Raw genomic sequence first — 17,150 nt, 5'->3', positions numbered from 1 at the left:
AAGCGGGTGTGGCAAGCACCAGAAATAACAGACGTCATTTGATCCAAACAGAAAACATGTCAGATCACACCGCGTGTTGCCGATCTCCTGCCACCTGTAGCTGGTACGTCCGTGACAGTACATTTACGGTACCCACCACTATACATTTTTTACCTGTTTTAAGAAGTGATTGCAGATTCTAACGTCTGGCTTTTCCTTTGGATGATGTTATCTGACTGTAAGAATGAACAGCAGTCGCCTGGAATTCATTTCTCCATAGTGAGGTTTGCATTAAATCCAAATGATGCCACTTACGAGATGAGCTTGAGCATTTCAGCCGCTAGGGTTGACCTAGCTAACAGGTGCTTGAAGCTTTTCTTACCTTCTAGAAGTCATCCAGGGACAGCGTCTTGGGACAAAATGAAAATGAAGGTTTATCTTTCTTCAAACGCTCTACTGAAGTGTGACAGGGATGTGACATTTTTGTTCATTTTTAGACACCTTTTACAAGCGGAATTCACAAGACCAAATGAAATGTCAGTGTGATTTTTCATTTACATTTTGTATGAGATGTAGAATGTAATACTTACGTCGTCTTACCCATTTTTCATCTACGTTTGATATGGCGTTTTTTCCACATGGATTTTGATAGCCCCCAGTTACGAACAGAACCCTCTTCGCACAGTTTATATGCCGCAAATTTTGCTACTTACAATTTTGTAAAACTTTGTTGCGGAAAAAAAAGAGATGTCAATTCTGGCCGTTGATTTCTGCATGGAAACCGTGGTTGATGTCCACACATGAATAAGCCCCAATGAACAGAGCTTATCTGCAGTGGGATCCATAACATAGCAAATTACATCTCCGCAACAGAAATGCGATGGTCAGCCTCAGACTTCTGCCATGGTTTCTGCCTCAAATTCACCTCTGGAACATCAGGAACTCTTAAGGGCGTGCTCACAAAGCCATGCCTCTACATGCAGATGTGCCCCGTTCCGATGGGGCTTATCTGTGTGCGGCTTGCTAGGCTTGGGATCACTTTGAAGAATTATCAAGTCAAGTCTTTTATTCCCTCAATGTATATTTCAAATCCTATCCTGATATGTGCAATTGAGAATACTGGGAGGTGGATTTTGGTGCAGAGGTTACCTGTGCCATATCAGTAGACACATAAATGGCACATGATCATGAGGGCACTGTTAAAGATTCCACTTTCGGGCCCAGGAGCTTTAGATTCTTTCTTTTTAGGTGTGGATTCTAGCAAATCCACTATGTCTGCTCATAGAAAGATTTTTCTTTTTTTACTGGCTTGATTTAAAATATTACATACATACTTCCAATTAAAGCATATCCATAAACCTGTGTACGGACACACTTTGATTTGGTCTAAGGCTACTTTCACACTAGCCTTTTTGCTGGATCCGGCAGGGTTCAGCCAAAACGCTTCCGTTACTGATAATACAACCATCTGCATCTGTTATGAACTGATCCAGTTGTATTACATTTAACATTGCCAAGATGGATCAGTCATGAACTCCATTGAAGGTCAATGGGGGACGAATCTGTTTTCTATTGTGTCAGATAGTATTAGAGAAAATGGATCCGTCTCCATTGACTTGCATTGGGAGTCATGCCGGATCTGTTCTGCTCCGCATCCCAGGACGGAAAGCAAACCGCAGCATGCTGAGGTTTACTCTCCGGTATCCGAACGGAATGCATTTTGGATCATTCCGTTCTGTTCAGTTCTGTTTTGTCCCCATTGACAATGAATGGGGACAAAATGGAAGCGTTTTTTTCTGGTATTGAGGCCCTATGACAGATCTCAACATACGAAAATATTAACGCTAGTGTGAAAGTAGCCTAAATTAGCTTTGTGGGTTGTTCACAAGTGGTCTGAGATGGCCTAGAGACCAAAGAGGACACGGACAAATATATAAAATGTCTTTCTGTAGCTGGCTGTAGAAGCCAAAAAAAGCAACACTTCTAATGAAATTGTAATTAAATTACACAAAATAAATGAAATTCAATAATTAAAAAATAAATGATGCAAAGGTGTCCCTACAATCTATATTAGACATGTGTACTTACATGTTTGCTAATTTGTAGGACCCATCGCTCGTTTGTGTTTTGTGAACATCCATATAATGGATTGTTTTATTAGGCAGCAGCACGTCCCGCTTGATCGTATCTTTTGCATCTTAGTGCAAGACCTTGTTAGAATGAAATGTGTTAGCGGCCGCTCTGCCTTACTTAAGACTAAGCAGGATTTATTGTTTTCTATTTAAATGCCACCTTTGTGGACAGAGATTTCATGTTGGGCTCAATTTACTCGTCTTGTGTTGCCCTCTGTGTCATCTCAGGAATATATCACAATTTGTTTTCCAGGTTAAAAACCGCATCTGAGGAGCTTGCGCAGACACAGCAGTCACTTACCAGTAAAGAGCAGCTTCTGGCTGAAAAGGAGAGAGAGATGCAAGAATCTGCAGACGCATGTGAAAATAAATCTGAGTACGTTTTCTGATTGTTCAGGGATTGGCAGTGGTTAAAATGAATCTTAAAGGGGGGATTCTGCTGATGCCATACGTCTTTTTTTTTTTTTTTTTTTTCCCGTATCCATTGTAACAATGTCTTAAACGGAAAAGAATAGGACATGTTTTTTTGAGGGGCTACGGAACGGACATACTGATGCGGACAGCCGCTCACAGCAGTATTTCTAGTAATTACTGCTCTGGTAACAGTAATCCTTAACCTCTTAATAAATTTAACTAAAGTTGTGCTCTCCCCTGTATCAACACTTACTAATGAGCATCCGGGGCAGGCAGAGCGGCTGGCAGCGTTACGTCACTCACTGACGTTGCGCGCCTGCTCCTCCCACTTTATGAATAAAGCAGGCGGAGCAGGTGCGCGACGTCAGTGAGTGACGTAACTCTGTCAGCGGCTCTGCCTGCTCCGGATGCTTGTTAGTGGGTAGTGATACAGGGGAGAGCGCAACTTAAGGTAAATTTATTAAGAGGTTAAGGATTACTGTTACTAGAGTAATGATTACTAGAAATGCTGCTGTGAGCGGTGGGGGGATCTGTGGATGACACATATATATAGCAGTCATATATACACAAACAATAGAGCTAAGAAATGGTGGTCATTCTAGATAAAAGTGGTACAATACCGACTATAAATGAATAATGGAAGCTCTTAGCGCACATACGTGTCGGGCCCATCTACCAGGCGTCAAGGTGGCTTCCACAGATGGGTCCCTATCACTAAATATTCTGCCTCACTTTGGACTTAATTAAGCCTACAATATGCAGGACAGTGTAGGAACCAGCTACAAACATACTCGGCTCAGAAGTCCCCAGGTAGATGGGCGTATTCAGTCTAAAAGAGGTGCTACCCCCAATATATTGAAAGAAAATTTAGACTAGAACCTTCAGAATCACAGGTGCATATCCATGAAGCAAATATAATTATATAAAAAACAAAATGGCTGCACACCTTTATATATACACAAACAATAGAGCTAAGAAAGTGAGGCAGTATATTTAGTGATAGGGACCAATCTGCGGAAGCCACCTTGATGCCTGGTAGATGGGCCCGACACGTATGTGCGCTAAGAGCTTCCATTACTCATTTATAGTCGATATTGTACTACTTTTATCTAGAATGACCCCCATTTCTTAGCTCTATTGTTTGTGTTTATATAACGGTGTGCAGCCATTTTGTTTTTTGTAATTATGTTTGCTTCATGGATATGCACATATATAGCAGTGTTATCCACAGATCTCCCCCATAACATTGTCATCCACAGATCCTCCACCCCATAATAGTGCCATTCCTAGATCCCCGACCCTATAACGTGCCACCCACAGATCCCCCATTGCCATCCACAGATCTCCCCCCCCCATTGCCATCCACAGATCTCCCCCCCCCCCATTGCCATCCACAGATCTCCCCCCCCCCATTGCCATCCACAGATCCCCCCCCCCCCATTGCCATCCACAGATATCCCCCCCCATTGCCATCCACAGATCCCCCCCCCATTGCCATCCACAGATCCCCCCCCATTGCCATCCACAGATCCCCCCCCCCATTGCCATCCACAGATCCCCCCCCATTGCCATCCACAGATCCCCCCCCCCATTGCCATCCACAGATCCCCCCCCCCATTGCCATCCACAGATCCCCCCCCATTGCCATCCACAGATCCCCCCCCCCCCCATTGCCATCCACAGATCCTCCCCCCCCATTGCCATCCACAGATTCCCCCCCATTGCCATCCACAGATTCCCCCCCAATAACAGCGCCATCCACAGATTCCCCCCCAATAACAGCGCCATCCACAGATTCCCCCCTCCAATAACAGCGCCATCCACAGATTCCCCCCCATAACAGCGCCATCCACAGATCCCCCATAATAGTGTCATGCTCAGACCACCATTAGTTCAAAACCCACCAAAAGCACACCTTTTGGTTAAAACATATATTTTTTCTTATTTTCCTCCTCAAGAACTTAGGTGCGTCTTATGGGCCGCTCCGTCTTATAGGGCGAAAAATACGGTAGTAATCCTCCTGGGGGCATGGGCAGGAGCAGCAATAATCGCTTCTGCCCGTACTCACAGCGCTGCTGCTGCCCATTCATAGAATGTACCCTACCACTGACAGCTCAGCGGTGTACAGAGAAGTGAGTTTTAGGTAGCAAAAAGCGTAGTAAAAATAGAAACTATTAATAAAGTATTAGAATTAGTTTTATTAGGGAGAAGATAATCACATATATGTGTGTGTGTGTGAAGATCAGTTAGGGACTATGTTTATTATTTATAAATAGATATTAGAGAGATATTTTATGTTATTATTCATTTCCATTATGTTATGCAAGCGGTGTGGACCCACTACGCCACTGACTGGCTATACTCTGGAGGGGCATAGCTAAACAACTATCTGGTCTTCACTAGAGCCTCTGATGGCGAGGATAGGCTTGGGCTGTTAGGTTAGTTGCCAGGTGCTACCCCAGAGCAGTCCCCGAGTCAGTTGTTAATTGCTGCATCTTTGGTGACAGCACGATTGTTTCGTACCAGCAAAGATTGTTGTTGTTTTTTCTTTGTTCTTCTTCAGATGTATTCATGTATTTGTCTTGCAGACAAATCTGTCTGAAGTCTAGCCATCTCCTCCAGATTGTATTATATGCATGGTTTGTTGTACTACAAGACTTCTGGAAGTGCTCTTTACAGAACTCTAATTTCAGTCTCTCTTTTCTTTAGTATTGTGCTGTTGTTGAGTCGAAAGCAGGCTCTGGAAGAACTAAAGCAGACAGTTCAGCACCTGAAATGTGCGGAAACCAAGCTGTCTGCTCAGAAGGAGCTACTTGATCAGAAAGTTCAAGAGAATGAAGGGAAGGAACCGCCTCCTGTAGTAAATTATGAAGAGGATGCAAGATCGGTAACTTCTATGGTAAGTGGCCTCATTCAATTCAGACTGCTTAACCACTGTAGTACAGTAGAACAGTACACGGGTCGCAACAGGATGATTTGGGGCACCATACCCTTGTGGTTTGTCTACCTAGGTATCAAACAGGTGAAAAGTCATGCAATATCTGAAATGTTAGTGTAATACCTAAATATGGAGGTGTTCTGCTACCCTACCAGTAGACCATCCATCCCTAAGGAATATTGGCTGCCTGTGAAGTAATTACTGTGGCCTCCTTCTCCTCCTGCCTTGCTCTTTAATTCCTTCAGCATCATCACCGTACATGTATGGCAGAAATGCAGGGTTTAAAGGTGGCGCCCGCTGGAAAACGCAGCAGAATTCCCAGGCTAATAGCAGACACTTAACCCCTATACTGTAGTCAGCAGGGTTGTGGAGTCGGGGCGATTTTTGGCTGGTTTCGGAAAAAAGGTACCAACTTCGACTCCAGCTTTAGAAATAAAAAACTCTTATTCATTTTGTATATATAATGTAACTTTCTTAGGAAGTTTACAATTTTAACAATAAAATATCTTTATGTTCTATCAATCTAAGGTTCTTATTTTATTGTAAGATATTTTTTCTTGTGTGGTCACTGCTTTGCCACCAACAGAGAGGAGTAGAGAGGTTGTCCTCTGCTGTCGGGACTTCCATGAACGAGGATCTGACTAAGGCAATTCTTTTTGTGAGGAAAAATTCATAGTTTTCTTATTATTAAAAGCATAACAAAGTTTTGCGGCTATTGCATATTTACTTAGAGGAACTTAAAGGGAAACCTAGAAAACAAAACTGGTAACATGGCTACATAGCTCCGGAAGCAGTGAGTCTATCCATACCTTTATCGTATGTATCCATGGCCGTTTGTGCAACTCCCATTCAAGTCAGTGGGAGTTAACAAATTGCCACTTAACTCTGCCACTTTGGCTTTATCCAGCCTCCCTGTGTCCTCTGGTTCGGACGAAGAGGCCAGAGAGAGCCCTGCCATGTTTTTCAATATGGGAATAAGTGCCTTATTCACACCTATATGACCCATGACAGTGGCAATACAAAGCATTTTTTACACAATTCCGGCCATTGACCAGTACAGTAGAGGTCTATATACAGTAGTCTCATTGCTTTCATCCCTATGCAGCCATGTCACCAGTTTGCTGTGTTTTCTGGGTGACACTTTCACTTTGTTATTTTGTTAATTTTGTTATTTGTTTAGAAATTGTATTCCATCAAATCTGTTTCGTTATATCTAAGCATCCTGATTATTGATCTAATGGTGAGAAAAAGCCTGATATTGCCATTTTGCTGCAGGAAATGTATTACTAATTATTGGCCATTTATGAAGGACTCATAAAATAGAGGCTTCGGAGTTGGACCTTTGGTGTACTGGCTCGACAGCCCTGGTTGTCTGTTGTGACTAGAAAGGAAAAAGGGGGTTAGTCAGCACACCTCAATGCGCAGGTGCACGTCGCCATGGCTGAAAACATAAATAAAACACACACGCAAACCAAATAAAGTATTAAAACGTATTACATTGCAAATGCTATACTAATAAATTAGAGATGCTTGGCAAATACATTTTGTACAAAAATATTTGAAGCCTGTCTGCTGCACGTCAAAGCGATCTCTATTTAGACGGGAACCTAACACAAAATTCACCTGTTGTATGCCATGACAGCGACCATGACATTCAGAAGGTGTAGGTTCCACATGCATGCTGGGCCCCTTTTGGTTTATATCTCTGTAGTGCCAAAATGGCCTCTATTGAATACAGGGACTACAAGTTCCAACATGCATGGACCTTTGGTGTACTGACTCGACAGCCCTGGTTGTTTGTTGTGACTAGGGCATCTGAGCTGTTTTTTCCCAGGAGAGCTTTGCTCCTAGGCCCCAAACGGATTATCTGCAATGAGATAGTGGAAGCCGTTCATTTGTGGTAATTGCCTGGGTCTGTGTGAAGAAATCCAGCCTATTACAGCTGTAGTTCTTATGGAGGTCTGCAGGTGACAGGGCTCTATACGAAAATAGTAAATCTATCATACATTGCAATGATTCAGTGTGCAGTGTAAGGCAGAAACTATTGCATGTTCAGGTCCCTCAGTGGGGCCTAAAGGGGTTATCTGACCTCTGAAATGCCCCCCCCATATGCCTAGGCCCCTCACACACAATGTGCTTATCTCTCTCCGGCACCCACATCGCTCCTGGTCTCCGCACAGCCTCTGCTGCGTCTCTCCGTGCGCGGATGTGCGTCACCCGCAATGCTCGGGAGGCTCGTCCTAATCACTGCCTGCCATGTGGTTTTACCCATAACACTATGATGTAGCATTTTTCCCCTTCACCTATGACGGCACCCATGGAGAGACGCCTCCTCCTCAGAACAGGAACCAGAAACCGCTTTAAAAGAGGGACCACCCCCTCTACCTCCAGTTCTGTTTCTTGTCCTAAGGGGACAGGAGGAAATTTGGAAACCGCCAAGGATTGCATAGAGCTGCGGATGCCCCGTCTGTGTTATAAAGTATTTGGAGGGCTTTTCCCGTGTGGCATAAGTCTCCTTTAGGAGCCGCTGCTGAGTCTGTGCCTCTTTCTCTCTACTCCCCCGCTCCGCTCTTTCTCTGCCCAAGTTTTTTTTCCCTTCCTGGATGTCTGCGGCCGTGTCGCATGTCTGGCTGTCGGACCCTCACCCAAAGCAGTTACGTACTTCCAGGGCAACAGTGGAGAGAAGCAGTGCTGTAAGCCGGCAGTTGGGGGGGAACCGGGTTTGCGCGCCCGGTAGAGAAAAGCCCAGCCAGCTCACTGCCTTGCTGGGTGAAGAAGCAGGCATTTCTATCATTGGAAAGATTCAGTGATTGAAAATGGAGCAGTCTCGGCACGCAGAAGCCACTGAAACCACCATTGATAAGCGGTACCACGGTGGGGTAAGAGAGGTGATCCCCCTATGTGCATATTGCTGTTTACTCAAGGGGGTCATCTTCTATGTCTAGGTGTCTAAGGAGTCTAGAAAGGTCTCCAGATCTAAAGACAAGGGTTGTGCTGTATGTAAAATAAGCTACCCTCTGCTTGGGCAAAGCCCCTTTGCCAAGCATGTGTGAGCAAGTTAAAGGAGATGTTAAGGAGTCGGGTTAGCGGTCTACTAAGAAGCCGCCCTAGTACCTCTGCAGCTGCGTCTAATCCCCCCTCTAGCGACAGTGATGTGCTTTCTGGATTGGAGGAAGAGGGAGAATGGCTTTCATCAAATGACTCCTCTGATGACAAAGCCGCTGGGAAGTTGCTTTTTCATGCAGAGAACATTAATTCCCTAGTAAAAGTAGTAAGAGCTACTATGGGTTTAGATGATCAGAAGCTGCCACAGTCTGTTCAGGACTCTGTTTGAAGGTCTGGGCCCTAAGATATAAAAGGTCTTTGATGTGCATAAGAACATTCAGGCTGTTATTGCTAAATAATGGAAAAAGACTCATAGGAAGTTTTTTTTATACCTTCCTCTGTTAAGCGTAACTACCCCTTGGGATAGAGCCCCGAAGCTAGATGCCCTGGTTGCCAAAATAGATAAAATAATATCTGCCCTTCCCTTTGAGGATATGGATTCTCTAAAAGACCCAATGGATAGAAGGGCTGAGATTTATTTAAAGAAAAATTGGGAAGCCTCGGCGGGGGCCTTTAAAACAGGCCATCGCCGCTACTTCGGTAGCTAGACCCTTAAGGCATGGATGAAGGAGTTGGAGGATCACATTAAACGGGGTACCCCTAGGAAGCATTTGTTATCCTTGTTTCCTACTTTTTTAAATGCCCTAGATTTTATGGCCGATGCTTCGACTGACTCTCTAAGGTTATCGGCCAGAGCTTCTGCTTTATCCAGTTCTGCCCGTACAGCTATCTGGTTAAAAAGCTGGAACAGGAATGCTAGCTCCAAAGCAAAACTTTGTTATTCTGTGTCGAGGGGAATTCTTATTTGGCCCAGTCCTCAAAGATCTACTTGAAAAAGCCTCTGATAAGAAAAAGGGCTTTCCTTCTACCAGTCAGCAGCCCCCTAAAAAAAATCCTTCTGCCCCAGGTTTAACAGAAAGGGTTGCTGGAGAAGAGAGAGGTCTAGGCAGTATGTTGGAGCAGCAAAGAACTGGAAGAGGTTTCTTTTTTCCGGGGCCGAGGCCTCAAAGAAACAGCCCCAATGACGCCAGGCCTCCAGTGGGCGGTCGTCTGTCTCACTTTTCATGTCGAGGCAAAAAATCTCCAACAACCCATGGATAAATTCGGTTATAAGGGAGGGCTTAAAATTAAAGTTTCAGAAGCTTCCTGCAGAAAGATTCGTGATGACAGATTATCGTTCAGACCCCCCAAAACAGGCAGCCATAATTTCAAAAGGTTTTGGTGGAGGTTCCAAAGCAGGAAAAGACCAGAGCGACTCTCTTTCTTGTGAAAAAGCCAAACTGTTCTTTTTGTACAATAATAAACTTAGTGTCTGAATAGCTATCTGGTGTAAGAAAAATTTCGGATGGAATCCATCAGGTCAGCGGTAAACTATCTCTTCCCAGACTGTTACATGGCCACAGTGAATCTCAGGGATGCTTATTATCATGTTCCGATCCATTCCCACCACCAGAAGTTTTTGAGAGTAGCAGTTCACCTAGAGAACAGGATCCTGCATTCTCCATTTCAGGCCTTTCCCATTTGGACTGTCTCAGGCCCCAAGGGTTTTCACGAAGATCATTGCGGAGATGATGGCTCATGTGAGAGAAAAGGACTTGTGTACCGGTCACGTACACACACACACACACACACACACACACGGGGGAGGATAGTGACCACTGCGCTCCACCCTCACCCCTGGCCCTGGCTTCTTGCCTCACGAGTCCTGATGACAGGGGAGAACTGGACGGCAGTCCCTAACTTGGGATACGTGTGGGAAGGACAGACAAGACAAATAACGGATAGTGAACGGACCGGGTCAAAACCAAGAGGACAACGCAGTACAGAGGGATAAGCAAAGAATGGTCAGGAGAAGCCGTGGTCATAAATACCAGGAGAGTCGAGAAGTACCAAAGGAGTCTGCAAAGAATAGTCAGGTGGAAGCCGAGGTCAAAATACCAGGAAGGATGCGCAGTACAGGAGGAGCAGGCAAAGGATCGGCAGGGAACAGGATCAGGTAAGTGTACAGGTATCCAACAACTGCCAGGAACCTAAATTAACAGGCAACCTCTGGCCAGCAGGCTGCCTGTATTTATAGTGGGGAGTGATGGTCATGTGACGTGGGCAGCGTCACATGACCGACAGACCGACCAGTCGAGCACCGAGTGATCAGCTCGGCTCTCAAGGCAGACCTGGGAGCAGGGAGTCTCCCAACTAGCAAAGCTGCCCTGGGAACGAGGTCAAACACAGATCCTCGCTCCCGAAGCTAAGCAGCAGGTCTGCGGCTGATGGGAGACCGAGTGCGCCTTCGGCACCCCGTTACAACTTGGTGATCATTTTCTACCTAGACGATTTTCTTCTCCTTGCCCGGTTAGGTCACATCATGGAAGAACAGATTACGTGGTTGAGGGAGGTTCTGGACAGGCTAGGCTGGGATATAAATATAAAAAAGTCCAGTTTGCGTCCGAATCAAAAGTGTAGTTTTTTGGGGATGATCCTAGATTCAATATCCCAGAGGTGTCTGTTGCCCTTACACAAAGCTCGGTTAATCGCATCAAAAATTCTGAGCCTTCTTTCTCGGCAGGTAGTTTCACTGAGGGAAGCTATGACTGACTCCATCCGGGGGGTAGAATGGGCCCAGTATCACTCAAGGCACCTATACCTTCAGATTGTGGAGGTTTGGGACGCGTGTACACTATCTCTGGATGTGAAGTTTCATCTATCAACCCAGACATTGATTTCTCTGGAGTGGTGGAGGGATCTACAAAATTTACATGAGGGTGTCACTTGGCACAGGAGCCCATGTACAGTCTCTTCTGCTGCAGAGGACCTGAGACTTCGGTTCAAAAACCCAGTCTAAAAATTTCAGAGAACTGACTCAGAGTCTTCCGATCATCAGGGGCAGAAGCTATTCAGACAATATTACTGAACTTGCTAAATGGTGCGAGTTTCACTGAACGCACCCTGAACGCATCTGGACCTAATCCGTCACGCTCGTGTGAAAGAGGCCTTATAGGGAATGTTTCATCAAAGACGACCTGTTTTATCAAAAACTGGTGTAAAAGATAACTGGCTTAGTTGTCCATAGTAGCAACCAATCAGATTCCACCTTTCATTTTCCAAAGGTGCCCTGAAAATGAAAGGTGGGATCTGATTGGTCGCTATGGACCAATCTACCTTGTTGCGTCCTACAGCATAATTCTTTAGTCTCTATTCATACAGATGTTGTTTTGAGCCTCCATTGGCAGACTCGGCAGGTTGGAGGGAAAGAATAGCACTGCATCCAAAAATCAAAATGATGAAAGCCATGATTGAACCTGGCCGACCCTATTATAATCCTTTTTCACACTAGTGAGTTTTCCGTCTGGAGGCGATGTGTATAGTGAACGCATAGCATCCGGACTGAATTCTGACCCATTGATCTCACTGATCATCTCTACGTTCAGGAAAAATTGCAGAATCTTCTATATTGTGCATTTTTCGCGCTGCCCTGACCCTGTAGAAGTGAATGAGGCTTGCATGAAAAACAGAAGACAGCCGCATGCAATGAGTTTTTCACGGCTGATAGCTGGGAGATGCTGATTGTTCTTCACGCACATGAAAAAACACATCAAAAATGGATTGCCTCGTAAAAACTGAAACAAAACGCTGAACACAATCGCAGACAAAAAGATTAAAGATTTAAGATTAAACGTGTGTGCAAAACGGTCAGTTTTTCACTGATCAGATCCTGACACAATCAGTATCGCTAGTGTAAAACAAGCCTTAGTCAGTGGGGTCTGTCAGGTACACACAGAATTGTTTTGTGTGATGGGTTCATCAGATGAAATGAGTGAAGCCGCAACAGTAGTGGAAACCCAAGCCTTAAAGGGGTTGTCACATGAAGACAAGTGCTGTCCATATAACCTATTACAGCATATGGATATCATAGAAGGTGGATCCCCACTCCCGTTCTCCCCTTGAATTAAAGGGACGTCTGTTCACCTGAATGGCCAACGTATGATACTATATTTCAGGGACTGCTGCAAGCGAAGTGCTTAGCTGGCAGTGTCTCCCTTCCCCAGTCTTTGATGAAACATCCCCTATAAGGCCTCTTTCACACGAGCCTGACTGATTAGGTTCAGATGCGTTCAGGGTGCGTTCAGTGAAACTCGCACCATTTTGCAAGTTCAGTCAGTTTTGTCTGCGATTGCGTTAATTTTTTCCCGCCAAAGTGCAATGCGTGTTACAGCGCTTTTCATGCGCATATAAAAAAAACCTGAAGGTTAAAAAAACGACATCTTTTAGCAACCATCAGTGAAAAACGCATTGCATCCGCACTTGCCTCCGGATGCAATGCGTTTTTCACTGAAGCCCCATTCACTTCTATGGGGCCAGGGCTGTGTGATAAACGCAGAATATAGAACATGCTGCGTTTTGCACGCAACACAGAACTGATATGTGGAAAAAAGCTTATGTACACAGACCCATTGAAAAGGTCTCCCATTCAGTGTGGGTGCTCTGCGTTCACGTCAAGCATCACACCCGTGCGGAAAACTCGCTCGTGTGAAAGAGGCCTAATACTCAGCATTCAGCCTCTATGTAGTTGAACAGACTTATTAATTTACTATTATCTCTGCGCCAAAAATCTGTCAAAAAAAAAAGTGGTGCAAATTGACACATTTAGGGTTTCCACCGTTTTTTCCGACGTGCTCTACAGGAGGGTGGGGTTTAGCAGAGATGCATCATTTTGCCTGACATAAAAATCTGTCCATAATCCAATCAATAGTTGGTATAGAATCGGAGAAAAGTGTCTCTCCCAGCACCACGTTCAGCCTCAGCCCCTGTGATATATCTGGTGCAGGTCTACACAGCCTGTCTGAGCTCCACCATCTTTGGATAAGTAAATCTGGGCCACTGTGTTTTTATTCAGTTTGGCCCCTGCATTTTATGCCTACCATTTCTCATTAAATTCTTTCGATACTTCTAATGTTTTAGAGATTTTAATTTTAGCTTTTTGGATTGTTTCAGTATTTGCAAGTTGTATAAAAAGAAATCTTATCTATAAACTCTTATCCTGCCCTTATTAATGATCAGGTCCATAATCTGTGTTGAATTTTTATTATCATTTCCCATGGTTGTGGTTGAAGTAGAAATTCAAGATATCTTAAAGTGTACCACTAGGTGGCGCTCTGTGTCAGGACATAGTTTAGGTTTGCTTTTTTTTTGCTAGTATATTTTAGTGTAACATAAAACATTAGGGATGTGATTGTGCCTTGATTTTTTTTTTTCCCCCTTTGTTCTATATTCCGTACATGAAATAAACCTGAAATAAAAATGACCGTCCTAAAGCACTGTTCACATGTAAACTGCACAGCTATACTGCTTTCACTTCTCATTGTTGCTTTTTCAAGGGGGGGGGGGGGCACATAAGGAAATGTTATTTTCTGTGTATCCAAGTGTTTGTCTTATTACTTATTGCGACAACGACAAAAAATGGTAACTTATAATTGTCTTGATGCCCATCTCACAGAATATTACGTTATATTGCCCAAAATTATTTGTGAAGTTATGGCCGCGCTCCTCTTGTTTCTGTCTTACCTGGCTAGCCTGGCAGGAATAATCTTTCCTTTTTACCTCTTCACTTGACTTCACTTCCATTTCACCAGGTTATACTGGTTGTAAAAAGAGGAGATTTAAGAAAGAATGGCTTTGAGTGCTGCTGTAGGAATGAAGAATAAAAAAAAAGCACCTGAAGGAAATAAAATTTACAGGTTTTAATCAACTTAAGATGTTCTCTATCTTATTTCTTCTTTAATGTTTGTCAAGATGGAAACGCTGCCCATAAAATAGTTTCTGTCCCCTTGAATACCAGCTCGCTCTGTAGCCGCATACAGGGGACAGGTGCCCGTTTGTGGCTTTTATCTTCTGCACATTTACATGCAGTCACCTATGCTCTCCTGTCAGCTCTGTGCCAGGGAAATAAAGAGAATCTGTAAAGTCATTGCTGTGGCATGTGTCATCAATTCCAGTCTGTATTTTATAAGGTTCATTCTTCTGATACTACTTCCTCTGGTGACATTAAAAGTAATTGTCTCCTCACTTCCAGAGGCCACATCTAGTCCTGTAAGTGTTCTTAAACTCATCACGGTCCCGGCAGTTAAAGTTCTGATGGCTGAAGATTACTGGTCTTCATAAATGAAAGTGCAGATATTCCCCATTTTGTTGAATGAAGAATTGGGCTTTGTTCACACTGGTGTCATGGCTTTCATTTGTGCAGGATGAATGGCAGATGAGATCTCTGATATTTATGGCATATGACCTAAATGTCTGGTAGATGTAGATCCCACCTGTGAGACCTTCACTTGTCTCAAGAACGTTCCAGCTCCCCATAAGGACTGGTTCTGCACATTTACTAATGTGTCTGTGCCTAGAATCTGTCTAAAAAGTGGCGCAGTTTGGTGCAGCTAAGGTCTTTACACTTTTTTACCTTGACAAAAATTGGCGGTTCGTAGTGGTAAAGGGTGGAGCTTTGCATGCAAAAGGGGCAGGGCCTAAGATGCACTGTTTTGCATTCTGGCATAAAATTCTATCTCAAAGTAAGGCTACTTTCACACCAGCATTTATGCTGGATCCATCATGGATTAGCAAAAACGCTTCCATTCTGATGATACAACCGCCTGCACAGAACGGATAGAGTTGTATTCTCTTTAACATACCCAGGACGGATCCGTCATAAACTCCATTGAAAGTCAGTGGGGGACGGATCCGTTTTCTGTTGTCAGAAAAAAACGGATCTGTCCCCATTGACTTACATTGTGTGTCGGGACGGATCAGTCTTGCTCCGCACCACATCGTGGACATAAAAAAAACGCTGCTTGCAACATCATTCTGTCCGCGATGGGGACGCAACCAAACGGAACGGAATGCATTCTGGTGCATTCCGCTTGGTTCAGTTTTGTCCCCATTGACAATGAATGGAGACAAAACAGAAGCGTTTCCCCCCCCCCGCTATTGAGATCCGATGACTGAACCCAATAGCGGAAAGGGAAAGCGCAAGTGTGGAAGTAGCCTAAGCCAACCAATACTTGGAATGGATTTAACCAAAGTGTCTATCCCTGCACCACATCTATCATCCAGCCTGAGTCCCTTGATAAATCTGGTGCAGGTCTAGACAGTCTACACCAGGTTTAATCCATCTACAGAATTAGTACATTTGGGCCAATATTTGTTGCTCTACTTCCTGCAAAAGCAAATTCTAGAATTGCTGAAGGTACTCACCCTTGCTTAAAGCTCTGAACCCGGTCATATCCATGTTTTCACCCAGGCAGCACATCTGACATTAGCATCAGAGCATTTAATGCTAAATCGCTCAGGGCAAATGCTTTTTCTGGAGATCCGGTGACATACAGGTTCCTCCGCCTAGCAGTGAGCTTGGTGATGTCACCGGCACTAATGGGCTTTAGTGCTGGGCCTAGTCTGTAAAATGGCTAGGGCAGCGCTAACGTCAGTGCTGGTGATTTCACTAGTAACATTGCTAGGCAGAAGCCTCCGGCCTAGCAGTGAAAAAAGTTTAAACAAACCGCCTTTGCCCAGCGCAATACAGCATGAAATGCTCCAATGCTCATATCAGAAGGCCTGCCTGGGTGTTAATGGGGGTTTGTCCGGGTTCAGCCCTGAACCCGGACAACCCTTTTAACAGCAATACTTAATATTACTGCCATCCTGCATTCTTCTGATAGAAACACTGGCTCTCCCTAATACCTGTTGCTGCGCGGCAGCCCGCATGTATAAAGCACAGTGCTAGCAGTGTAAAGTACATAAAATGTGGGCCAGCCATTCCTAGTGTACCTTTAAAATCAGATATGTTCCCAAAACAAGTATAATAATCACTTAAAGAGGTTTTCCAAGATTTACATATTGATGCCCTATATGACCTCAATATCAGATCGACGTGGGTCCGACTCCCGATACTCCTGATGATCAGCTGTGCAAAGGGGCTGCAGTGTTGAGTGAGTGCTTAGACCTCTTTCCAGGCCAGTGATGTCATGTTCATCGGTCACATGGCCTGGGCACAGCTCAGTCCTATTCAAATGGATGAGCTTCAATACACAGCACAGCCAGTATACAAGGTATGACACCGTTCTTGGTAAGCTGCAAGGAGGTCGCAGCGCTCACCGGAGCTCCAGTCTGTGCAGTGGCCTCCTAAACTGCTAATCGGTGGGGTGCTGGGATCTCATATTGTTGACCTGCCAAGTGATTGGCAGCTGTCTCTGTACAATTATAGAGGGATGACCGTCAGTCACTGAGCAGGACTGCCCACTGGACTCCTAAGCTCTGAATGAGGAGTAAGGCCCCTTTCACACGAGCAAGTTTTCCACGCGGGTGCAATGCGTGACGTGAACGCATTGCACCTACACTGAATCCGGACCAATTCATTTCTATGGGGCTGTGCACACAAGTGGTGATTTTCACGCATCACTTGTGTGAAAATAGCAGCATTTTCTATATTCAGCATTTTTCACGCAACGCAGGCCCCATAGAAGTGAATGGGGCTGCGTGAAAATCGCAAGCATTCGCAAGAAAGTGTGGATGCGGTGCGATTTTCACGTACGGTTGCTAGG

The 17,150-nt window shown here is 44.6% G+C and overlaps 1 protein-coding gene across 3 annotated transcripts in view; it reads left to right on the top strand.

Annotated features, from left to right (window-relative positions):
- Positions 1 to 17,150, top strand: part of FER (FER tyrosine kinase) — a 239,241-nt gene that overhangs the window by 85,884 nt on the left and 136,207 nt on the right. For all 3 annotated transcript variants that reach the window (XM_044275952.1, XM_044275953.1, XM_044275954.1), the window contains 2 exons: positions 2,365 to 2,487; positions 5,235 to 5,424. In XM_044275952.1, the coding sequence (XP_044131887.1) occupies positions 2,365 to 2,487; positions 5,235 to 5,424 (313 nt within the window). The remainder of the gene's footprint in view (positions 1 to 2,364; positions 2,488 to 5,234; positions 5,425 to 17,150) is intronic.

This window comes from Bufo gargarizans, chromosome 1, assembly GCF_014858855.1.
Source record: "Bufo gargarizans isolate SCDJY-AF-19 chromosome 1, ASM1485885v1, whole genome shotgun sequence".
In the NCBI taxonomy this organism is placed as follows: Eukaryota; Metazoa; Chordata; class Amphibia; order Anura; family Bufonidae; genus Bufo; species Bufo gargarizans.
This window is presented reverse-complemented; position numbering and strand designations above follow the sequence as displayed.